This window comes from Trichogramma pretiosum, unplaced genomic scaffold, assembly GCF_000599845.2.
Source record: "Trichogramma pretiosum strain Unisexual culture from Peru unplaced genomic scaffold, Tpre_2.0 scaffold59, whole genome shotgun sequence".
NCBI classification, from domain to species: Eukaryota; Metazoa; Arthropoda; class Insecta; order Hymenoptera; family Trichogrammatidae; genus Trichogramma; species Trichogramma pretiosum.
Genome location: NW_019641668.1, coordinates 1045580 through 1069907, shown reverse-complemented (window position 1 = coordinate 1069907; position 24328 = coordinate 1045580). Strand labels below are relative to the sequence as shown.

The window sequence follows — 24328 nt, the reverse complement described above, 5'->3', positions numbered from 1 at the left end:
CATAGCGATGACAAAGTCAATAAATTTTTTATTGTGCAAATCATTGTACTTTTTTAATAAGAATAATAAAAAAAAATTATTCAATGACACGCATTAAAATTTTTAAATTTCTCTAATTTTGCTTGGCATATATTTTGACTTTGACGCTTCAGCTATTTTTTGATTTTAAATGGCATCAATATCTACGTCATCTCCATCCTCTGAATCATCTTCTACTACTGGTTTTTTAGGTGCTTGCTGAGTTTGTTGTTTAAGAGGTTGTTTAGCTCTATCATCGTATTCAATCTGAAAAAAATCGTGATCATGACATGTTTTAAATAGAAAAAGTGCTTGAAAATACATTGATTTGTGTTATGTACCTCTAAATCATCATCATCTTCTTCAGAGTCAGATTCTTCTTCCTCAGCTTCTTTTAGCCAGGTAATAAATGGTGCTGCCTTGTCATGAATTTCTTGAGATAGATCTTTGGAAACAAATTTCTTGCTTACTTTACTAGACCAGTCAAATAGAGCTTTTTCTTCCAAAATATCGTTATCGTAGAATAACTGTAAAAATGTAGGTAAATGAAAACTTAATTCCAAAGAGCATTATCAACAAAGATATGTCAAAAATGTTTTAGCTTACCTTCAAAATGCCGGGTACCTTAGCCATGAGCGTGTCCTTGTGCAGAGCAATGATTTGTTCGATACCACCAATTAGATACTTCTGAGCCTTAACGTCTTCATGAGTGAAACGGAGCAATAGAATTCGATACTTTTTCACTTGAGCTGCAATGTGTTGGTCAAATAACAGCTCAGCCAAAACAAGGGGTGCTTTAGTTTTGATCTCAAGACGTTCAGCCTCAGCAACCAGTTCTTTGTGGTTATCGAGTTGGCCAGCGTCACGACGGCACTTAACCAACTTGTAGAAGATATCCATACGCTCCTTCTCACTTTTATCAAGATCGTCGCTAATTGTGAGGCCCTTGGCACCGTCGGTGAGATCCTGCATACGAGCACGTACAGCTTCCTCTGATACATCAACGGCCCAGTTGTCATCGTCACCATCTTTTTCGGAAGCTGCAAAACGTCGTTATGAATGTTTTACATATAGATAGACAAAATTTATAAGAGGCAAGGCATGTAGTTTAATGCTTACCCATCTTGACAGGAGCTTCAACGATAATGTCGGTGGTGCTGGTATTATTTTCATTGTCTGGGGAGCCCGCACGATCTCCATTAGCATCACCATTAGCCTTCTTCGATCGCTTGGCCCGTTTGCCTTCGGTAAGGGAGCTACCTTGCGCTGCCGGATCTAGGCTAGGCGGATTCTTCAAGATATAGGTGTTGAGCTTATGGTTGCTTTCTAGCATGCCATGATGACCGCAAGCCTTGCATCCTTGCGAGATGGTACCTTTCCTCGCGTTAACGAGTAACTCAGTCTCGGGGTTATCACAATTAGGACACAAGACGTACTTCCTGATAAAACCATCAAGGAGATCTTGCAATTTTGACGCATCGTGGCTCCCGTTGACGATGAAGCGTTCGTTCTTAAAATCGAATTGAGTCTGAGCACCTAGCTCGCAACCAAAGAATTTCGTTGGATAGGTGGCTGGCCGACCGATGGCTTTGGCCACCTCGACCATATTGACGATGACGGTCTTAATGCCATTACCTTTGCCCTCAACTTTGGCCTGAATTCTCGGCATTTTGTAACGATAAAAGGCATCGCTAACGCCACGGTTGACATTGACGCTACCCATTTTGAGAAAGTTTCACTAGTTTTTCGAGGTAAAGAAAAGCACCGAGTAAAAAATTTGAGAAATTTCGTTTGGAAGTGGAAAACAGCTGAGAGAGATGAACGATTTATCTGCTATAGTACAATGAACTTGCGAGCATTCAACGGAACTAGCGATTATTCATTCGATGAGCTTTCACGTTGGCTTGTGCTGGTATTTAGTATCCTAACGGCACATGGACTGTTGCGAAAGGAAGCACATTCGGATTAGGACCTTATGCTTCAAGTCATATTAGAAAAATGATCATACCGTTTTCAATAATTATCTCAGGTTGGTAAATTTTTCGTTCTGCTGGTACGCCTAGAACCGCGCTTAGCGCCTAAACTGCAAATCAGCGACGACTTCAGCTTGACAATCTCTATGAGTCGAGCTTTCTTCGGGTGAGAACAGTGCAACGCTGGCACTAGCGCCTTCCTTCTGGGACACCGGGATACGTGTCGCGTCAGTGTGCTGCTCTTTTTTCGTGCTCAGTCGCGTTGCGTCAACCTCCGACGATGACACCAGTCACGTTTCTCTAAACGGCTGAAGCTTCCGATGCCTATTACTAAATGAACGAAACAAGAAATCGTGTCAAGTAACGAGTGCAACGGAGAAATCTCACAAATTTCAAAAAATTCTATCGTTACCTGGAAAATTTTGCACTCGGATATTTGAGCAATAAAGTGTTTTGCTGTGCGTACAAAAGTTTGCTATCGCTCGATAGTTGTTGCAGAGCGTTGCAAAGCCTCGTCCGCGATGGTCCGCGTCGGCAGCTCGCTTGCTCACCTGCCTGATGTCCCACAATGATCATACACGCAGCCTGTGCTGTGCAACCTGCACCTAGTGTGCTCACAAATTCAGGCCCGTTTAACGGAGCTTCTTCCCGGAGCAGATCAAAGCTCGTCGACGAATGATTGCTTATGGTGACCGGTGCTGAGCGCTGGGTGTACCCGTCACGATGGAACTGATCGGAAGAATGAATTTTAGCAACGCTAGGCCACGAGCCGCCACCGCCTCCTGTGTTGTACACCGTGCCTTTCCTTCGGGATGATATCCTGGATGTTTCTGTAACATTCATACAAATAATGAGTTTTTTTCACTTGCGAAAATGCACGTCTTTCCGTAATATGCTTGGAAACATCATAAAAATCTATTGGCATTCCTATGAAAATTCCATCAATATCATTCGACGAGAAGAGGGATATAAAAAGAAAGAATTTGATTGTTTGTTTCATAATATAAGTGGCACACAATCGCGTGGAAACAATGGAAGCGCGAAAGAAAACATTTTGCAAAGAGATAAACGCTATGCTATAACTTGATTGTGCACAAAAGAAGAGTAAGAGAGAGAGAGAGAGAGAGAGTTGACTAATGCGAACAAGATTCGTGCTTAATAAATGTCTTGTACTTTTTTCATGAAGCTACAAACTTCAATTTCCTTCGTTAACTATAGAGATTATTTTTCCATTTTAATCGTCAAAAGTATTTGCATGTTCGATTAATATATTACTCAATGATAGTAACAGTAGTATGATTATATATAAATATCGTAGTCAACAAATTTAATAACATGTGATCGAAGCAGAGCCAAACCTTTTAATTACGTATTTTTACCTCGCGAGCCTTCAGGAATTTTTACCAGTTAAGAATTGTAAAATTGACCCGATATCTATCTTAAATTCAAAAGCTTGCGAGCGCTTTGTGAAGAATCAATCTGAGCTTACCCCTAATGCATGTATACGCGTTATCTTCCCCTTTCCCCTCCTCTCCACTTTCTCCAGATGCTCAAACGAGCGACCTAGTGACATTTTTCCATCCAACTTTTAATCTTTTGCAAGTAAACGAGACTCACCTGCTCGGCGTAGACGCATAAGTCGTGCTTTCCTGACGCGTCGACCGCCGGCCTTTTTATTTCTAATCAACAACAGCGACAACAGCCTACAAAACTTCAAATGCCTAACTCCTATTCTATTTACACGCCACTAAGAATTCGTCGCCTTACTGTCTCAACAAAAATAGATAAATAAATAATAATGAGTCAAAGATCGATGTATGGCTTGGAAAAATAACTTTTTCGAGAGCAAGAAATTCGACAACCGAAGCGGACTATTTAAGGCGTATAGAAATGCGTGTGTACGAGAGCTTTGGCTTGTATCACGCGTGCGACTGACTTTCTGGCCTTTGCATACACACTAGAGCTTTCGCTGGGAAATACAGCAGTAATGCTGCAATAGAGAATATACCTGTTCCATTCTTTTGCTAGGCTTTGCGCGCGCAGCAGCCGATATAGCAGTAGCTATTGATCGCCCTAAGCATGTGTCTATAAGTATAATACGTACGTGTGTACACATACAAAGACATATGCAAGTACATCAGCAAAGAAAGAGAGCAAGAACTTGCGGAAAGAGCAAGGTTGCATTTCAGGTCCAGAAGTAACGAAAAAAGCCCGCAGATCAACAATTAATGTCTTATTGCTTTTACAATGTCTCCAAAATATGCTCCAAGAGCCGTAGGATAACGAAAATGCGGAAAAATGTATAAAGAGGGAAAAAGAGCCTGATGTGCAAGTTCGTATTAATATAAAACGATCGAACATGAAATTCTCTTTTTATGTGCTGCGGAGCATTAATTCTGATGGAAAATTTGTATTATTACCTCGATACTTTCGACTGATGGATATAAAGCTGCAAGCTGATGTGTTTATGTAACTCACCTTATGGGATGGATTATATAATTTCTATAGATATCGCTGCTTTAAACTGGTCTTTTTAGAAGCCTTTCGATAAGTCGAATACGCTTGCAAAATTGACTGATGTTCGTTTGCAAAATTGGTAAGACTTTAAAATTTCGTCAATACAAACGAACGATTAATTATTAAAAAAATTTTTTAAATACGATCAAACTTGAGGGTTCATGGTCAATTGAACATTTATAGGTATTAATTTCGTTTAACGCGATAAAATAACACGAGGCGGCAATTAATACATGATTCGCACTGCATTATGTATATGATCCTATTCTTATATATTGTATAAAAACTACCACTCAATTTTTTTATATAAAAATGTAAGATACAATTTTATTTAAGGAAACTTATAATTTATTGATAGTTTACTGAAATGCGAATTATCGCTTTTGTTACCTAGCTATTGATCGCATCAAGAAAACAAAATCGAAGTAATCGATAAAAGGTTTAATTCAACCAAAAGTAAATCAATTCACCGTTATAACGATTTATTTTCATAGAAATTATTGTGCCTATTAAATGCAGAATTACCTTTTGTAAGGAACGTTTGAAGATCACTTGACATTTCATAAGTGAACATATATTTGGCAATGCAGTTAGTCGCAATACAAAATGTAGAAAAAAAAACGGCAAGCGTGCCGGTATATTTTTACTCTCCTTCGTAACCACGACCAATACTACAGGCACATCTATTATTCATGCTGTGCATTTTCAAGTTCTAGACTGCAAGACATATTATTATCGACGATGATTATCATTTTTTCGTGTTCGCGCAATGCGATGCAAAATTTCGCGAGAATTGGATTATTTTACGTGGTGCAGTATAATTGATAATTTAAAAATCATTAAAAAGAAATTTTATTTTTAGAACTATAAAAACATTTGCTTGCCAGTTTAAAATTCAATAAGGAATGAAAAAATATTTGCAAATGTAATAAGTGTCCTTATTTCCCTGTACTATTATCATGAATGACCACATCATTTATCTTGGAATTCCATAAGATACAATTTAATTTTAGTGTGAACGTAAATTTGGCACTACTTTATTATCACAATCTTGTGAATGATTTTATATGATTAATTAACCCTCTTTAGTGTTTTGCTTCATTCAAAGTATATCAATTCTATCAATATAACATACATTTTAATTAGATTTTCTTTGAAAAAATACAAATTTTACTTTAAAAAAATGATGTAACCAATTATAAATTCTTAAAAGTGGATTTCATTGGATAGTCAACAGAGAGTATTTATATGTACTTTTTGAAATGCACAATATCATTATGCAGATAACATGATTTGAAAATTTAAGTTTAAGGTCATTAACATTACTCAGAGATGGATTCAGTTGTTGAATTGAGTTCACGGAGCATTGATACATTTCTTTTATTCAATAACAACAACTTTAGTATATTGTACAGCTGAGGTGTCATTGATCAACATACCTTGTTGTCGGAGAAAAGTCATATAAAATGGTAGCGCCCTGCTGGACGGCCGCTTGCTGGCTAAAAGACCCGACGTGGCTACCTTTGGCCTCCTTCACACGCTCAATTTGATTCTCCTTTGCAATAATCGCCAAGCACGCTCTAGCTCCAATATATTGCGATATGTCACTTGGTTGTTGAAGTTTTATTAATTCTTCCCGACGATTGCTTCGTATGCACTTATTCACGACTTTTTGTAATATGCCTTCGATGTGTTTTCCTGCAATATAACAACAAAAATACGTGAGCTTACGTTTATGCAGAACGTGACAAAGCTAGCGATAAATATCTCGTGCTCGCGCAAGTGTGAGTGTGTATATGTAAGTATGTACGAGTATGTAGGAGCACGCGCGCGTCTGAGTGTGTACTTATGGGTAATACATATACTAATAATGCAAGTAAATTGGATAAAATGTAGGTACACTAGTGTGCGTCCAGCGCAACGAGTCTCAGATTCCGATATGCACGATATATCATTACTTCATTTGTCCTAAAAATTGAGACTCATAATAGCACGCACATTGTCAGACTAGCGTATACAGTTTAGCAATTTATCTTGTCGAGCATATGCAAATTTGTGGGACGCGAAATGTATCGATTTAAAGAGCAACTATTTGTCACGTGAATGTAAATGGTAGATTAGCGACGCAGAAAGCAATTCGGAGCATCGGACGGGAGCAAACGAAACGATGCTCCGAGAACGGCCTCGTGCTCGCACGTCGCGATCGCAGAATTAAGGTTATACGAATATACCTGCGAGCGCTATGGTCTCTATTATGTGCGGAGAATGACGGGACCGTGTGGCTCAGGCTGATGGCGAGGATTTCCTCGTAACTGCAGCTGTCTTCCAGATGTTGCGAAAGTGAATAAAATGATCCGCCTCGCTGCGACTGAAACTTGCTCCTATCGCTCGAAAACGAAATAAATAATAAAAACTCGCTGCGTGAAATTGCGAAGTCAAACGTAATCTATGTGAGCTCTGTCGTTCGTCGTCCGTCGATGTATTCACTTTTTTCCTCTGCAAGCGTGTGTGTGCGTAATGCGTACAATATATATAGTCGCTGCCAGCAAACGGCGGGTCCGATCGATTCTGCGTCTCGTATAACTACTGACGACTGTATAGTACGAAGCGAACGCGGCAGCCCGCTGCAGCCGGTTGTAAGCAAAACTTAAGCCAGTGGAAACTCGCCTCTTTCACGAGCTGCTTCGAGCTAAATGGCCTGTGGTGGGGACTCCGGAGTTGAGCGTGAATATCGTCATACATACGAATTTTGTTGCTTCCAGTTCATATCAATGTTAAAAGCAACAGAATTCATCGTTTTATTATAAATATTTATTCCCAAAACTCGAATTTTTAACAACTGAATTAAGCCACGATCAATACGTTCGTTCCGATCTTCTTGTTTTTTTTTTAAACATAATGTTTATTTACTTTTTTACGTTCTCGTTTGACTCGATAAAACAAGATAAACTTGAGCAGATGAGGAAAATTGATGAATTTTCATATGTTCCACTAACAATTGTGAATGAACAATTAATTTTCTCCCTAACCCATAACCACTTATATAATCGAACGAACAATTTGATAGCTGCTAAAAGATTTAATTGTTACTTGGGCGATAAATATACCGACAATAAAAATGATATTTTGCGGTCATGTAGTCATAGATTATTGGTATCGCCTGATCGTATATAAGTGCAGTACAAAAAATGAACTATTGTAAAAGATTTCAAAAATAATAAGCAACGGTATTATCGAGTAACAATTGACAAATGTTGAGTGTTAATGAAAAAATGATTTAATCAATCACATAAAGTCTAATGAGATTTAAGTCTGCGGGATTTATACTGTTTATTCAATAAGAATAATTTTTTGGAAGAATTCAGTGCCTGACGTCGCCGATCGTTCGCAATGTTATCGGTCAAGCACCATCAAATATCAATTACACTTACTAGTACAAATTCATTTATATGGTTTTCGTGAAAATCTTCAGAAAATATTTTCATTTCGTCACTGAAGCTTTCGTAAACGAATAAAAATTTTTAAAAATATGTAGCTAGTCGGTGTTTGAATTGATTGACGCGAGAATGGTATGGAAAATATAGAAAATATAGATGTTTCACATCAAAAGTAAATAAATTTAACATTTAATTGTTGACGACATGAAAGCGGCTCATGTTTTTCCGAATTAAAATAATATTCGTTATTACACGTTTGCGCACGTGTCGTGCTAACGCATCATCGCGCGTCGATGATCTCCGATCAACAATCACTGACGGCCTATAACGGCTGTAACGGACTCGTAGCGCGAATTGATGCGTATCGCGGTGTGTGCAGGCTCAGACTCCAGTTCGTGCGAAGCAGCAGCTGCAGGCGCCTGCCGTCTATATAAGCCATACTTGCAAGTGTTTTGTTGCAGCTAAGACCAGGGGATTGCGCCTTGTGGTTTGCCAAAAGTGAGCATTGGAACTCGGCAGCGACTGGAGGAGTTGATAGAAGTAAGCTAGCAGAACTACGGTGAAGCACAGTACTTTGATATAACCTAAAACATTCTCTCACCGCGCCGCGTTTTTCGGTGCTCGCGTGCAACATCTTTTTCATAATTTTTACGAATAAAGGCGCTGTTTCTGCAAATAACTTTTATAGTAACATTGTAGCTCTATTACTAATTCAAAGAGGATTCGAAGCAATCTCTTATCTTGTATTGGTCAAGTTGTAGCTGGTCAGTTATTGCACAGTACTTTTTCTACGCATACATACATTGATACAAATTTACATGATCATTTTCATTTCACGAGATTATGAAACATATGTACTAGGAGTGGTTCGTTCTTCCTTATTGTTAACATAATATTGATTTTCAGATAAGCAGTTGGAAACGATCTATTTAATTAAACGCTCTCGAAAAAATGGCATCTCCTTTCACGTGTATCACATGTAGAGTAGCATTTCGTGATTTGGAAGTTCAAAGACAGCACTACAAATCAGATTGGCATCGTTATAATTTGAAAAGAAAAGTAGCCGAGCTTCAGCCTGTCACAGTTGAAGACTTTCAAAAACGCGTGATTGCTAATCGAAAACAAATTGATGAAGAAAACCAAAGTCAACATGCCTTTTGTCAAGTGTGTAAAAAGTGCTTCAATACCAAAAATCAGTATGAAAATCACCTGCTATCAAAAAAACATAAAGAAAATGTCACAAAAGTTCAAAATACATCTGGATCAAAAGATGAACCAATGGAACAAAAAAATGGAGAAAGCTCTGGTACACCTGCTGCAATTTTAAGCAATACTAAAGATGACGAAGAAGATGAAATGGAAGTAGATTCTGATGTGGAATCTGTGGATTCGGATGAGTGGATAGAAGATACTGAAAATCCTGTTAATAACAATGATTGTTTGTTCTGCAATCATCATAGCCGAAGTTGGGTGCGAAACTTAAAACACATGACACTTGAGCATTCATTTTTTATCCCAGATGCTGAATACTGCACTGATTTCAGAGGTTTACTCATTTATTTAGGGGAAAAAGTTTTTGGCGGATACATGTGTATTTGGTGTAACGATAAAGGTTGGTATTTACCAATTATTATGATCTATTTTAATAAAATTGTTGCTTAATAACTGTGATTGTATTATCCAGGGAAATCATTTAAAAGTGCAGATGCTGCAAGGACTCATATGATAGACAAGGGTCACTGTAAAATGCTGCATGAAGGAGAAGCTTTAGCAGAATATGCTGAGTTTTATGATTACTCAGCAAGTTATCCAGATGCTGATGTAGCTCATCCAGATGAAGAAGTTGATGATCCCTCTGAATTGGAAGCATCAGATCATCAATTAGTGTTACCATCAGGAAATGTTATAGGACATCGTTCTTTGTTGCGTTATTATAAACAACATTTGAATCCTAATCGTGCACTTACCTTGCCAAAGAGTGTTAAACTAGAACGAGTTATCAATATGTACCGTGCTTTAGGATGGACTGGAACTCAGATTGAAGCTGCAAAGAAAAAAGCAGTGGACTTGAAATATATGCAACACATACAACAAAAATACCACATGAAACTTGGGACGAAAGCCAACAAATTGCAAACTCATTTCAGAGCACAAGTCAATTTTTAAACTCTTTTACAAAAAATTTCTGTTACTATATTGGTCATACAATATTCTTGAGACAGATTTTTTTTTAAAATCAAGACTGTCTAATTGCTCTGACTGATAGCATATAAATTATGCTGCCTACTCATGATTTCACCAATACCTTTGCTTTTTATATATGCAAAGTGTGCAAAACTTTGCATAATATTACCATATTTAGCAGTTTTTGTACAGATTTTAGATGGAAATTTCTCAACGTGTGATCAATTATGTGATAAATCTTAATTATCATTAATCAACATTTTTCACTAATAAAATAGTGCTTGTACATTTGTAAATTTGATTATTTTATTAACTACCATTTCTAATCCTTTCATTTTTCGAGTTTATAAATTTCAAATTAAGTAGTTAAAAAATAAAATGTTTTAATTTTTTACTACCTTACAGTCTTTATTAATTTATTTATATGGAAGAATGAATTCTGCCTACTTTGTTAAACTTTGCACTATTACTACTTCCTTATTCTTAAAATAAATTTCAAAATTAAACAAACTATAAATGTCAACGATTAATTACGCAAAAAATGTCCTTATATAAATTAACTGACCCATTGTCAACTTGCGAATATACTATAAAAAAGGATAAAAAATAAATAGATGAGTTAATTTACACATTTGAAAAGATTTAATTATATAATTCTCATCTCTATCAATATGACTCAGACTGATCCAGGTACTTTATCATTTATTTTCTGCTCTTTTTTTTCTTCTCCCTGTTCTTTTAACTGTCACGAAACTCAGAATGACGAAAAATTTTCATTCAATTACTTGTTCATTCTTCAGTTTTGCTATTTATATTTTTCTGTAAAGCACTAGTGCGCCTTTTAATATATTTTGCGTAAATTCATTTTACACTATAGGGCTGAAAGCTCTTGAAACATTTTAAATTATATATGATTTAATTTATGGGTAGATACTGTAGAATTAGAAGTTTTTTGAGTTGCCGATTTCAGAGGTCAAAGTGAGGTCGGATGTCTGATCAATGTTATAATCAATGCTAAAGTGAATGTAAAAAATCGCTTCATGTTTACAGTATATAATAGTGATGGTCTCGTAGAAAATAGATAGGCTTACACCGGATCGAAGATAAACGATAAAGATGGGCGATGAGAAAAGATTGTTCGGTTCATATAATCCGTAAAAATCAAACATAGTTGCTAGCTATGGATCTATAATGGAAACCTATTAGGAATAAATCACCACATTTGCAACTTGATTTGTAGCTTCCAGTAAAATCTTACTAGATTCCAAGTATGCCAAAAATCCACCGATTTATTTGTGATGCACAAATAGTATTTTTCAGAAGAAACGAAATTCATTTGGATTGAAAAAAAATTATCAGTGTAATAATAATCATACATTTGCAATAATTGAAAAAGACAGTATCAACAATTTTCCTTTTTATATATTTCATTCTAATACAATTTTTATTAAATCTTTCGTGACTTTGATTGTATTTATCCTTCTATCTACAAATAAATTATATATATGTAATATATACGATATTGTATAAATTATGAAACATTTTTACTTCGTTAAGCTTGTAAACCACTTATTTATCACATTGAGGTATGGTGATTTTGACTTTCAGAGTTGTATATAATATTCTAAGATAATCTTGAACTACGCTGAAAATGAAGTGAAATATTTGAAAATAACAAGTTCATTGTATTTGCTATAGGTCAATAAATGAACATTAATATTTCATTAACCTTTTGCAATAACGTACGGTATAATTTTGTGCCAAGTTATTTGTACCATGAGTTACTGACAATTACATAGCAACAGACTGTGTCAAGCTACCACTTTTTTACTTGACAGCAATATGAGACTAAAACTTTTTTTACATCTTCTTGTAAAGTTGAACAAGTTTACAAGTGATTTTCAAAGTTTTAATTGTAAAAATAACCATCCATCCATGCATCCAAAATGAATGGGGATACTAGTTATTCATCCGAAATGAATGAATTTGTGCCATAATGACCGGTGCACGGACAACAATTACAGAAGTCTCGAGTTTAGAGATTTGTCCAAATATTTATCATCACGCCGATGATCTATAATTTTCCTTAAAATTTTAATATTTTATCATTATTTTGAAGTGGATGTACATATACACTCGGCAACAAAATTATCGCAACAAAAAAATTCATCGAAATTTTGTCGATTTTCAAATGCTTCTATCTTGGGCTAGATTTATCGTATCGACACGCTTTTTTTTTTAATTTCTTGGAAATTTTGTCCTCTTTAAATCCATATAAATTAAGATAAGATTTGAGTTAATGTTGAGTTACCAGTAGTATTTGAGCGTGACCCTAAAAATTACTGAAAAAAAATGACTGTTTGAACGTGTACCAGTACCACAGTGATTTTTTTATCGAAATCTAACATACACCATCGCAAAGTGCTCTTTTTAACGAGTAATTTAAAAAAAAAAAGACCTCTCTACGATTTTTTTAACGCCCTGTAGGTCGATTTGAAGATACCATTTAAAGTACGTAAAATCCCCCGTTTACCTGAAATCAAGACGATTTTCTGGGCATTTTGCGTACATAAACCGTACCTTCAAATCGACCTACAGGGCGTTAAAAAAATCGTAGAGAGGTCTTTTTTTTTTTAAATTACTCGTTAAAAAGAGCACTTTGCGATGGTGTATGTTAGATTTCGATAAAAAAATCACTGTGGTACTGGTACACGTTCAAACAGTCATTTTTTTTCAGTAATTTTTAGGGTCACGCTCAAATACTACTGGTAACTCAACATTAACTCAAATCTTATCTTAATTTATATGGATTTAAAGAGGACAAAATTTCCAAGAAATTAAAAAAAAAGCGTGTCGATACGATAAATCTAGCCCAAGATAGAAGCATTTGAAAATCGACAAAATTTCGATGAATTTTTTTGTTGCGATAATTTTGTTGCCGAGTGTATTAATCACTGTGTATATTGTTTTGAAATGGTACCCAAAATTTTTATGTATAGAAAAGTTGTTTTATACACAATAATATCGTAAATAATTGAAACGTGTTAATAAGGTATCTAAAAAATTATAGATTTATAAATTAGCTCATCATATAATATCTCAAACGCATCGATTATATGATACGTTTTAAATTATTTAGAGTTCAAGAGAAAAATATCGCAAGTCTTTCCGCATAGTCTATTTCTTATTGTATGTAAATTCATATGTAACATTTAACGACGATACCATAACTACTTGCTTTATTGATCTGCAAGAATTAATAGAACTGTTTTAATTTTTTCATTATATTAATTATCTCCCCATAAATTACGAGGATGTTTTTTTGTGCCATTTCTATTAGCTGATTCGAATTCCAAAATGTTTCATTATAATACGAATTTTCAAATTATTTTCTTTCAAACACTTCATAATGAAATTTGAACTACGTTATGAACAACAAAATAAGAGCATCGTATATAGGTAGTGGATTTGGTATCACCATAATACGTGTATAATTTTGACAAGAAACAAAATTGAACTTTTCGTTTATTTACTTATCTGACATTCAAAATTGCTAGTTTCTATTTATAATAGTTTTGCATGTTCTAACGACAACTTTTGATACAAATTAGTTTGATCTATTATACGTTATACATCTCCATAATATTATGACTAGCTTGCCATTTTCCATTTGTACATTAATATGTATACCTGTAGACTCGAATACTTGTTTGGTTTTATTGTACTATATCAAGTTTGAATACATTTTTGCGTCTTTAATTTGACGAGCTTATATTTAATATCAGCTGGCTTCTGCGACGATTGAATAATACTGTTATTTTTTTTTATTACATGTAGATTTGTTGCCATATAAACTAATAGAAATATTTTTCTGAGCTTCATCTTATATAATTTTAATAATACTTTTTTAAGCGGATTACTGTTTTATCAATCGAAATCAATGAAACTGTTTTTGATGTACTTCTTTTTTCATTTGATATTTTTCGAGCGAGCTTCGCGTGCCTGTATTTTGTAGTTTTTAATAACGAAAATTCCAAATGATTTCGTTCAGCGTATAAATTTTTAAACACGTTTTTTTTCAAAGTCTAATAAAATAATCCTCTAAATTGAGAGCACCCATTGAAAATGCTAAAAATGCATTACATAGCTTTTTGGAAATACTTTCGGTAAAAAAATTAATGAAGTAGAATCAGTTTCATTAAATTGATCAATAAAGTAAGTGACTCCGATGTCACCTTAACATTAAACCTAAAAAATGACTTTGTCCGTCTCAAAAATAGAAGTAAAAAAAATTGATTCAATTTAAAATCTTGACCATGAGTTTGAGAGCTTTGTGCGGAGGTCCAGGTCTTAGGCTTGGTTCCACATCTGAGTAAGGAATCTCAGTAATCACGTTGAAGTCATATTTGAGGAAGACTTTTTGAGAAAACAAGCCCGTGGCGTCTGCTTTCATAATCTATACATAGTAAAATAGAAAAGAAATGAGATACGATTATTTTTGCGATCGTCCTTAAACGAAGGCGGATCATATATCAAATTTTCAATCCAATTTCTGAAACTACTACTGCATATTTCTCTCAAGAGCTTTAATGCGGCCTTCAATTTGATGTTAATTAGGGCACCATGGAGTCTTCGAGAAATATTATAAGTTGAAGTTTCAGAAAATAAGATTAAATATTTTATTTTAGACTGGCTTTGCCATTACTTTAAAAATAATGTAATCAATTCACCTTGAAACCATTACTCTTAGCAATTCGTATGCTGTTCTCGACGAGTAAATTAGCCAAGCCTCGCCCGCGAAAGCTTTCATCGACACTTAATATCCGGCATTCGAAAATCTCGTCAACGCCATATTTATTTGGTATGTCGCATTTTTCGTTGATTTTAAACAGCAGAGCGAATATACTTTTGAACTTGGGATCTCGTAATTCAGCCAAACGACGCTCGTTTTCGTCTCGTTCTCCACGTTTGACGATGCCATTCAGGGCTGTTCCTGCGATCTACAAAAATTAAAAAAAAAAAAAATCAAAATATGTCTGATCTGCTAACCGACTTACATGTTCAAAAATGTTATGTACACTTGAAAAAAATTAATAGTATCTCGTAACTTGGATACTGTACACCACATCATATCGATATATATTATTATCCACTTTTTTACGTTACATTATTAATAACTGCATACTCTTTTAATAAATGATCAAGCCAAGAGGTGATAAAACTTTCTCTACAGCAAGTGTTTTTAATGAAAAATCAATATAAAGAACACTCGAGTGCCGATCTCGTTCGGTTTAATTTTAAAAGGGAATAAAATTATCATAAATCAAGAAATGTAGAGGCAAGTGTGCAAGTTACCCGCACACGAACATAGCCGTGGCTCAGTGAGATTAATCAGAAAAAATGCACGAGTGGTACATGTGCGCACAACTATTTCTGTGTCCAGGCATGAGCACCAAGCAATAACGTTGCAGGAAACGCGCACTATACAGCAATGTTCTAAATGCAAATTCGCGACAAGGCTCTGTACAAGGGTGCTTTTTACGCGTTCGTAAATAAATTTTCCTAAGTCTCGGCATCAGAAGTTTATTTCCTTCGTGCGCTATAAATTTTACTCCACTTTCAATTTATCTCGCGAATAAATTCAGAAAAACTATCATCAATGACGAGTTTGAAAATCAAATCTTTTAAAACAGTTTTTTTTCCATTATACGTGACTGTATGGATTTATGGAGACGCGTAACAATGAACGTTCATTAAAAATCGGCAAATCTGATCGATGAAAATATTTTTAAACCGTGATCAGGTATTAAACGTCGGATGAAAAGGTTTTAGCACACGTCCAATAAGCAAATAATCTAAAAATAATCCAACTTGAATTATCCTTCCGTCGAGCAGATTTAAATATCGGAAAAAAAAAGATTCGAACTGGCTCAGTTACCTTATCGTTTTCATCGACGATCATGCAGGACATTCTCGATGCCAGAGTAGCCAAGCAGTGTCTCTCGAGCTCGAGGTGATTTTCGCCCTTTTTGCAGAGTCCAACGGCTCGGTTGAGCGGCTCGTCGGCGAAAAAGTTGAGCCTCAAGTGAGCCATGACCTCGTCGTAGCGACGCTTGGGTACCGGCAAGCAGCGCAGCCCGTCGCCGCAATCGACCTCGCCGTTGACGTTGTTGACGACGCTGTTGCTCGCCGTCAACGTCGGCTGCGGCTGCGGCGGCGACGACGACGACGACATAGCGCCTTCGGACATGATGATGCCTCTCGCTCGGGCTATTATACACTGAGAGCGTCGAGCGAGAAGTACCACGCGCGACGCGCAGAGCACACGGCCGAAGGGGGCAGTTTGCGTCAGTGCGCACAACCTAGAGACTCGATTTTACCTTTTTTGTCGCTGGGTGGGGAGGTCGCAATTCGACGAGTCTCTTATATACCCGCACATGCACGTACAATAAGTATATGGAAAAAAAGATGGTGATGTCGCGCGTTATTGCCTGCACGGGAGCTTTGCTTTTGTCGGTACATAAGTATAATGTTTACTCGGGATGCAGTAAAGAAGCGACGCGGGCGATGGGATACGGACGGGAAGGGATGTTTCAGTTTTCAATTGTCAGGCCAACGGATCGCCGATAAATCATGTATTCTAATGCACTTAAGAGGATGAAAAGGACTGGCTTTTAAATTTTTTATTCGCGCGCCTTTTTAATCAAAGTTTTCTGTATGCGCTATTCTTTCTCTGTGATTTATTCAAATAATTTAATCAAATGCGCCGATTTTTTTTCTATAGAAACATAATTACTCGACTTGAAATAATTTCGCGACTATTTAATAAACGAACGATCTTTTTTATTCATACTCTTGTAAACTTGTAAAAAGAGTCGAGCTTAAATTAACTTTATAGGTTGATAGCTACGTATTTAATATTTCAAGCATGTTTTATAATAGCCAGACTATACTAAACCCTCGTGACGTGTGCGTGCGTGCATTAGAAAATATCAGATACGTATCTCATCGGAAGGGAGATTCAATTGAAATTTACTTAGCGAGTAGATATTATTATACTCGTGGTGACGCAATTGTCGTTGTTGTTTTTTTTCCTCTCTCAAAGCTCGAGGGATTTAAAAGTACTCTTTATACAATGCGCTGTACAGTAACACTAATGGAACCGAACGATGTAGGTGATTTCTTTTTTTTATAGCGAGAGAATGAAAATGAAAGCACACGAATGCTGGAGATGGAGTTCTCGGGGTTTGCTGAAAATCAAATTAACCGAGTATATAGAACTCGTCGAGAGCACAATTAATTGCCAATAATGCATCGGTGGAATTTACGATCTTCATAAATGGACGAAAAAATCAAAGAGAAAATGAAAGGAGGAATTTTTGGCTCTATCGATAACTTTTCGTGGACGAAAGACGGCTCGATGCACACAATATTTTCACATACAGAGAGCAGAAAGATCTCTCGGCGCGAGACGTATGTTTATCTGTTATGTATATATGCTGTATATAAAATATTATAAAGTGAGAGCGAAGGGTCCATGATATATTGATTGACCCAGTTCAAGGGGCTAGAACGGAGTCGTGTGCAGAGGCCTGGCAGAGCGCTATAAAGCAGCGGCAGACTGTTGCTTGATACGTCGGTAGCAGCTCTCGTGTACACGTCCGTGCGCGAATGTGTGCCCAGCAGTCGTCGTCGTCGTCGTTATAGCAGTAGTAGTAGTAAAGTCCGGGCGCGTAAGCGCGCCAAGAGGAAAACAACTGTTGCGATCCGCCGGCCCGCTTATGCATATGTCTGTTATACTTGTGTATAAAACTTTATAATCACGTCTCGTTGCTCCGAGATGCCCTCGAAAGCTTTTTCGAGTTCTCTCCACGATTCTCCGCAGTCTTACTTACGCAGCAATTATTATCAACAAAGTCCCAGAAATAATAGAAATTCAGTAACGTTTATTTAACGTTTACAAAGCATTTCGGTCGATCAATCGCCGCAACATTTACATTGTGCGAAAACTTTGGCACTTATTGGACATTCGAATTCCGCAGTATTGAAAAACAGCTTGCACCTGGCTTGGCAAACGGCGAAGCAAGTTGGTGCAGGCTCGTAGGTACCGGCTGATCGCCAATTGTTACAAGCTCCGACCAGTTCATTAGCAAAACAAGCCAAAAACATGAGCGCGATCGTTATTTTTGCACAATTCATGGTTGTTTTCGAGTATTTCTGCAAAAGAAACAAAGTACAAATTATTATTGAAGATTATGACTGCCTGAAAGCACGATGTACCTTATTAAATGGTCTCTGGATACAACAGGCAACGACTAATTCACTTCGAGGAAACTTGCCGTTTAAATAGCTACGCGCTAGTCAAATATAAATGTCATTAATGATAAATATTTGCATTTCACACGTGAGAATCATACTTTATATTTAAGGAAACTGCCACTATGACCATGTTTTTTTATCACAATTGTTTCAATGCATACTTACTCGGTACGCAACTTACTCATTTTTAATGAATTATTGATGCCCGGGAAGTAGTTAATACTTCATCTTCCTTAATAAAGATAAAAACTTTTCATTCAAGAATTATTTTTCGGACGAACGGATTATTCGTTGTAATTTAAAAAAATAGTCGTCTGTAAACTATTCGAGCTCGTTTTTAATTTTTTAATGAAAATGTTAAATTATAGTCCGTTAATTTTGATCTCAAATTTCTAAAAACCTTTAAAGTTTACATTAATACGTATGCGTTCGCATTCGCACGCAAGACCGTAAATTAATTACCCGAGCTTTTTGACGCAGTTCATTGATTTGAGCGAGTTCCATTGATGGCGTACGAGCAAAATTGAAGAAGTTTCGAAATGAGCAAAATTCAACAGATTTTTGCGTATTTTCTCAAAATCCGGAAAGAACTAGAGTCGTTGGTAATTTTTAGCGCGTTGTACGATGTGTATTGCGCACTAGAGCGGACTTGGGCGACATATATATATGTATGTCCGCGAGCTAGACCGGATGACGTATACACGTGCGAATACGCATGTGGGACTTTGGCCAATTTTGCATGCGTAGTCAGCATCGGACCGGTCCCAAACTTTCGTAACGAGCTCCATATAAAAGCAGTCGACGATTGACCGCTATGCATCAGTTGGAATCATCTCGCTCCCACGAAATCATCCAATCTCAAAATGTTTCGACTCGCACTGGCGCTTCTGCTGGCTCTCGTTGCCGCTGCATCGGCCTACCCCAGCGATGGTAATAATATCGTCATCTTCTACTAATTGATCAGTAAAAACGAATAAGACACTTGAAACCTTTCGCATGTTGTACAGAGCACTTGAGGCTGGCGCGCGCCGCGCAACCCCAACATTATCATGGACATGGTCACTTTGGCGATCACTACGGCGGTCACCTCCACGGCCATTACGGTGGACATGGACATTACGTCGATCACGGACATTATCACGGCCACATCGATCATTATCATCACGATCCTTATCACCATCACGGCCATCATCACCATCATTACTAATTTGATGTAGTATATGTATCTTTTTAAGCGTTTAATTGATGGGCAAAAATAATTGGGATCGCATCCGCGCGGATACTCTCATTATTTTTTTCTATATTAATATGACCTCTTGTAAAATCAGTGAATAAAATACTGCCTGGAGCGGTATATCGAGCCGTGTTCGATCGTTTTTTGTAATTTATGTATAAAAGATATGAAAATTATAATAAAAATCAATAAATTCATAAAAAATTAAAAATATTCATTTTTCCTTCCGTAAATGTTATAACTAATGAATAAAAGTACTAAATCGATAGTTCAAACTCGAATGGTATGCCACGGCGTATTGTTTAGCAGCCGTCGATGTTACCAGAGCACTCGATTTGATCAAAGTTACGGAAGATGGCACTAAGCGTTTATTTTATGATATATTTTTACTCTGATTTTGTTCAACTGTTAATGACATACTTTGAAGAAAATTAATAAAACCAGAATTGATTCGAGGTCTTACTGTTGAAAATTTATTTTTTCAATTTAAAATTTACCAAGAGCCTGGGTTTTTCTCGATATCAAATCTTTTAAGGTCGGTTTCCGCAATACTTATGAATATGACATATTTTTAGAAGTGTCCGAAAACAAGCTGAATTTAATTTACCCAGTTTGATGAGGCAACTCATATTAATAATGTTTAGCAAAGCATAAACACTTAGTAGAAATTCGCATTCAATTTAAATACACGTACGTAATTTAGTGAAGATTTGTTTCTCTTTAATACCCGCAATTTTGAATTGGATTATTGTACGCATTATTCCCGAACAGATTATAAAATCAATTATTTGAATTATCAATGAATTAATAATATCACTGACCGTCTTTTACGATTAAAAAATTTTTTTTATCGCAAAATATGCATTAAATAAAAGGAAATTGTTCCATTTAACTTTGTCATTTATTTGTTGCATTGATTTTTTGTTTACGTAGCTAACTCGTTTGATTGGTATTTGGTAAGTTTTAATAGACCCCAAATTATCATTGTAGATAAACAAGTAGCTCACAACTTGTTACAAAATTAGTTGTTGTACAAATTTACTGCAGCGATGTTTCAAGAGCAAAGGCTCTTTTGACTCTGATATATTTTAATAGCTAGTTAATTTTCTCTTAATACGCATTAATTTTTAATCAATGATGAAGAGCAAATTATAAGATAGAGCTTTGTAAAAATATGTAAGCTATAATCTGTCCAGATTACAAGGCGCGTTGGCTGAAATTATAATCGATACTCCGGTGCCTTTTGTCGTGTGCATCAGAAAATTCGCCGTTAACAGCTTATCAAGGCTCGAGTGCATTATATGTATGTACCTTCGACAATCAATGCAGGTGCGTTGTAGGCTTCAATAAGCCTGTCATTGGCATATGCCGCCACGTCTCCATGTTATGTGTTTGTTCCACATCTTACTTGGATAATTGAAAACTCCTGAATTCAGAAATCAATTAGAAAATGGTATTTTCCTAGATTTCTCAAAAAAAAGCTCGGACGCTTCAAATAAAACGAGTTTCGGGGCTGGTTTGAAGCTATATCTCCGATCGTCCGCGACGAGTGATAAATCAAAGTTGTCACTCGAAAAAAGTTAACAAATAACTGCAAGTGTGGGGAAGGAATGAACACATGCAGTGACGTGATTAAATCTACATCTATCTACTACGTACATCGGTAAGACGAAGTAGAAATCTTTGATCATGAATACTTTGCTTCGACAAATCATTAAAAAAAATTAGTCCGCTTTGGAGAGAAATACTTTGGTAAATATTGTCTTATTTGCTAGGAAAAATTTTTGCGTTCGCCAAGAAAAGTGTCTCAGAATTTATGTCGCCGTTGCTTACGAGTAAAAACTAACTAGCTAACTCGCTACTTTTGCTCTTTAATTTTGAATTAAACTTTCACATAATGTCAAAACTTGATAACAGTATTAAAATAATATAGTTTTGTTAAAAATGTTTAGTTCATGCAACTAATATTTTTGGTGCAAAGTTAAATAAATCGTTAATATTAAGTATTGAGCATTTATACGAACTTGAGCAAAAATAGATATAGTGACCTTATGAGTGGTAATGGATATTCAGTTCGGTACGAAATATATTTTAAATCGACATGAAATTAGTTTTTGATTCGGATAAATAAACGGAGTAATTGAAATTTGTAAAAGTATTTGAGCTTCTGATGAAAAGTCAACAAAAAAGGCAAGAATTTTACACGTAAAAAGTTGGGTTTCAGCAACAGCACTAGTGCATGCATACGTAAGAAAGAAGCGGCTGCCAACTGTTATAACCAATTCTGAATGAGGTATTAAGAGATCAGTGCACATTCAATAATCCTCTGGGACGCCTCCCTCTCTCCACCGTGTGCGAAGCCAATGTGCGCCTTAAAATGTAAAAGATTTTCCATTATCTTAAATAGCAGGTATAAAGAGACAAAGCCTTTATCAAGACTTATGCATGTAAAGTTCGTTGGAACAGATGTTGCACGATGTGGCAAATAAGCTAAAAGAGACTTGTACAGACGAAGATTTACAATGCTCCAAAGGTCTATTTCTTCAAACATATACTGTATCGAGTATTTGTGTGCATATAAAGGAGCGAAGAGGTATCAAAGTGTAGTAGCGCAGCACTACCACGGCCGGCTTGACCTCGTTTTTTATTCTACACCGATATATTTTATCTTGAAAAGATGAGCGAGAGAGCAGTGGAGGACGTTGTTTTTTGACGAGGGCGGATTTTATGTACACACCGGTACTCGATATTAAGCATGGTATATATCATATGCAAAATATACATGCGAAAATCGCTTGAACTATGATGAGGGCTAAGGCAAAAAGAGGGTATGTGTTATCGAAGCATTGCTTGCATGTGCGTAAATACAGAGAATTTTTTAGAGTTTCAACTTGTCTTTGCTTTTTTTTCTCTCACGGAGCAGCAAATATATTGAATTATGTCAAAGATGTCATGAGAGATTGCTCGCAGTGTGTGTATATGTGCTGGTAATGTATATAAAGATTCAATAAAGTCCATACGCGTCAATATGAGAGGTATATAAGAAAAGGCACTTTTACAAGCTGTTGGTGCAAACGTCAAAGGTGAAAAGTATATAGTATATAGGGAGCTACAAAAATCCACGGGATATAAAAAATGAAGTACTGCCGGTCGGGAGCTTGCGGAAGGAAAAGGACTATAATCTTCCTAGCTTTATACGTTTTCACAAAATAAATTTAACACAATGAACGGCGCCGCGACGTATACGTATACGAAAATTCATAATTCAGAGCGCTGAAAGTCATAGTGGATCGCCGAGCTACTTCTTCGTGCCCACATTATACATACGAGTATTAAAAGTATGTGTGGATGTTTAAATAGAGTACGTGCCATTACTGTGCCGGGCACGCGCGGCTGTATACGATGTTCATTTGCTATTTGCGCGAGGCAAAACACTACTAGTTGCACCTGCACGCGAATACCCGCGGCCTGGGTAATATTACGAGAATTGCTCGCGCCCTGGAAAGCGCCTAGCGCGCATATTATAGCTCTGCGCGCTCGAAAACCATTAGAGAATTAATTTTTAGCCGAGCTTCGAAGCTATGCGCCACGCCAATTTCTTCGCTCTCTCTCTCTCTCTCTCTCTCGCTAACAGATAAAAATCAAGCACTGGGTTTTTTTTCCTTCGTTCATTTTTGTTTTCAATCGACTGCGATGTAAACGCAGCAGTTGCAACATCGTGAGTGGAAAGTATCAGGCAACGGTATACTCCTATTTATTTTTTTGTTTATTTTGACAACTTTTTAACTTGAGCTAGGAGGAAAATAGCGATGCAATGACGTATACGTCGACGAAAAGATGTGTCGAGAAAACCCCGAAGAAAAAATGAATAACAAACAGACGAGTGTATCCAAAACCGCAATGGGCCATATTCGGATAAATTGAATCGCTAATTATGCGGAGGTGATGACCTCAGCTACATCGGACCGGTTCTTGCAGCTCTCTCTCGGGTGCGTCACGTAGTGTACCAAAACAATAACAGTTGGGAATTTCGCTGATATAAACGTAGCTTGTCCTTGCCTACCGAGTATAGTTTGGATCGCTGCGTTCCAACGAAATCATCTCCACAGAGCTTGAATAATCGAAAAAAATGCTCAAAGGCTTGCTCGTACTATTGATGGCTGTTCTGGTCGTTGCTTCGGCATTCCCCGATGGTATGTTCAATTGTTTCGCGACGAAAGGATGTCAATTTTTTTTGTTCAAATTCCATGTCTAGATTCATTGTCTTTCCACAGGTCCAAGTTACGAGAGAGCTGCTCGCTCCGCCAATCCACAGCACATTCATTTTGATCCTTATCATGGACATGGCCACATCCCCGGACATGGTCATGGCCACGCGCATGGGCATGATCGTGGAAAAGAATACGATTATGCACGCGCTAAAATGCATCTTCACCCGCATCATTGAAAACAAAAATTGGTGTTAATTAATTTTACAGATTGGTATTATGAATAGATAAAGCGTAAGTACCACCACGTGGCCATCGCTAGTGTGAAGTTTGTAGCTGAAAAAATAAACTTTTGTAAATTGAAAGTTTCGCAGATTTTTTCCACATTTCCCGGTATGAATTTCCCAAAAGCTCACGGGATACGATTTATCGCTGTAT

The 24328-nt window shown here is 36.6% G+C and overlaps 5 protein-coding genes across 7 annotated transcripts; 2 read left to right on the top strand and 3 right to left on the bottom strand.

Annotated features, from left to right (window-relative positions):
* Nucleotides 1-95: 95 nt before the first annotated feature.
* LOC106651639 (eukaryotic translation initiation factor 5) lies at nucleotides 96-7159 on the bottom strand. 2 transcript variants are annotated; one of them, XM_014370255.2, is made up of 8 exons: nucleotides 6740-7159; nucleotides 5948-6206; nucleotides 2404-2821; nucleotides 2027-2321; nucleotides 1138-1957; nucleotides 625-1058; nucleotides 360-545; nucleotides 96-285 (listed from the first exon to the last, which is right to left on the bottom strand). In XM_014370255.2, exons 5-8 carry the CDS (start codon nucleotides 1739-1741, stop codon nucleotides 166-168), a joined length of 1344 nt encoding a protein of 447 aa, XP_014225741.1. In that variant the 5' UTR covers nucleotides 1742-1957; nucleotides 2027-2321; nucleotides 2404-2821; nucleotides 5948-6206; nucleotides 6740-7159; the 3' UTR covers nucleotides 96-165. The 2 variants fall into 2 exon arrangements, with proteins under 2 accessions (XP_014225741.1, XP_023316091.1); XM_023460323.1 differs by lacking the exons at nucleotides 5948-6206; nucleotides 6740-7159 and adding an exon at nucleotides 3609-3940.
* Nucleotides 7160-8183: 1024 nt separating this feature from the next.
* Nucleotides 8184-10425, top strand: LOC106651640 (zinc finger protein 622). Of its 2 annotated transcripts, none has more exons than XM_014370258.2 (3): nucleotides 8184-8485; nucleotides 8852-9557; nucleotides 9630-10425. In XM_014370258.2, the coding sequence occupies exons 2-3, from the start codon at nucleotides 8897-8899 to the stop codon at nucleotides 10109-10111; spliced, it is 1143 nt and encodes a 380-aa protein (XP_014225744.1). In that variant the 5' UTR covers nucleotides 8184-8485; nucleotides 8852-8896; the 3' UTR covers nucleotides 10112-10425. The 2 variants fall into 2 exon arrangements, with proteins under 2 accessions (XP_014225744.1, XP_014225743.1); XM_014370257.1 differs by lacking the exon at nucleotides 8184-8485 and adding an exon at nucleotides 8499-8709.
* Nucleotides 10426-13620: 3195 nt separating this feature from the next.
* On the bottom strand, nucleotides 13621-16408 carry LOC106651459. Its single transcript, XM_014369974.2, has 3 exons — nucleotides 16068-16408; nucleotides 14860-15129; nucleotides 13621-14585 (listed from the first exon to the last, which is right to left on the bottom strand). The coding sequence occupies exons 1-3, from the start codon at nucleotides 16377-16379 to the stop codon at nucleotides 14427-14429; spliced, it is 741 nt and encodes a 246-aa protein (XP_014225460.1). The 5' UTR covers nucleotides 16380-16408; the 3' UTR covers nucleotides 13621-14426.
* Nucleotides 16409-18055: 1647 nt separating this feature from the next.
* On the bottom strand, nucleotides 18056-18633 carry LOC111693980. Its single transcript, XM_023460332.1, has 3 exons — nucleotides 18630-18633; nucleotides 18410-18486; nucleotides 18056-18346 (listed from the first exon to the last, which is right to left on the bottom strand). The coding sequence occupies exons 1-3, from the start codon at nucleotides 18631-18633 to the stop codon at nucleotides 18107-18109; spliced, it is 321 nt and encodes a 106-aa protein (XP_023316100.1). The 3' UTR covers nucleotides 18056-18106.
* A 658-nt stretch (nucleotides 18634-19291) lies between these two features.
* LOC111693984 (histidine-rich glycoprotein-like) lies at nucleotides 19292-19689 on the top strand. The gene is made up of 2 exons (XM_023460364.1): nucleotides 19292-19378; nucleotides 19456-19689. The coding sequence occupies exons 1-2, from the start codon at nucleotides 19312-19314 to the stop codon at nucleotides 19653-19655; spliced, it is 267 nt and encodes an 88-aa protein (XP_023316132.1). The 5' UTR covers nucleotides 19292-19311; the 3' UTR covers nucleotides 19656-19689.
* Nucleotides 19690-24328: the final 4639 nt, after the last annotated feature.

What these genes read in the sequence shown, in the direction of transcription:
- LOC106651639 (XM_014370255.2), bottom strand. Translation starts at nt 1,741, where the DNA reads ATGGGTAGCGTCAATGTCAACCGTGGCGTTAGCGATGCCTTTTATCGT. An exon ending in TGAAGCTCCTGTCAAGATGG is followed by an intron (nt 1,059 to 1,137) that starts GTAAGCATTAAA and finishes GACGTTTTGCAG; the next exon opens with CTTCCGAAAAAGATGGTGAC. An exon ending in AAGATGATGATGATTTAGAG is followed by an intron (nt 286 to 359) that starts GTACATAACACA and finishes GATTTTTTTCAG; the next exon opens with ATTGAATACGATGATAGAGC.
- LOC106651640 (XM_014370258.2), top strand. Translation starts at nt 8,897, where the DNA reads ATGGCATCTCCTTTCACGTGTATCACATGTAGAGTAGCATTTCGTGAT. An exon ending in TATTTGGTGTAACGATAAAG is followed by an intron (nt 9,558 to 9,629) that starts GTTGGTATTTAC and finishes TGTATTATCCAG; the next exon opens with GGAAATCATTTAAAAGTGCA.
- LOC106651459 (XM_014369974.2), bottom strand. Translation starts at nt 16,379, where the DNA reads ATGTCCGAAGGCGCTATGTCGTCGTCGTCGTCGCCGCCGCAGCCGCAG. An exon ending in TCGTCGATGAAAACGATAAG is followed by an intron (nt 15,130 to 16,067) that starts GTAACTGAGCCA and finishes TAATTTTTGTAG; the next exon opens with ATCGCAGGAACAGCCCTGAA. An exon ending in CTAAGAGTAATGGTTTCAAG is followed by an intron (nt 14,586 to 14,859) that starts GTGAATTGATTA and finishes TACTATGTATAG; the next exon opens with ATTATGAAAGCAGACGCCAC.
- LOC111693980 (XM_023460332.1), bottom strand. An exon ending in TCCAGAGACCATTTAATAAG is followed by an intron (nt 18,347 to 18,409) that starts GTACATCGTGCT and finishes TTTCTTTTGCAG; the next exon opens with AAATACTCGAAAACAACCAT.
- LOC111693984 (XM_023460364.1), top strand. Translation starts at nt 19,312, where the DNA reads ATGTTTCGACTCGCACTGGCGCTTCTGCTGGCTCTCGTTGCCGCTGCA. An exon ending in ATCGGCCTACCCCAGCGATG is followed by an intron (nt 19,379 to 19,455) that starts GTAATAATATCG and finishes CATGTTGTACAG; the next exon opens with AGCACTTGAGGCTGGCGCGC.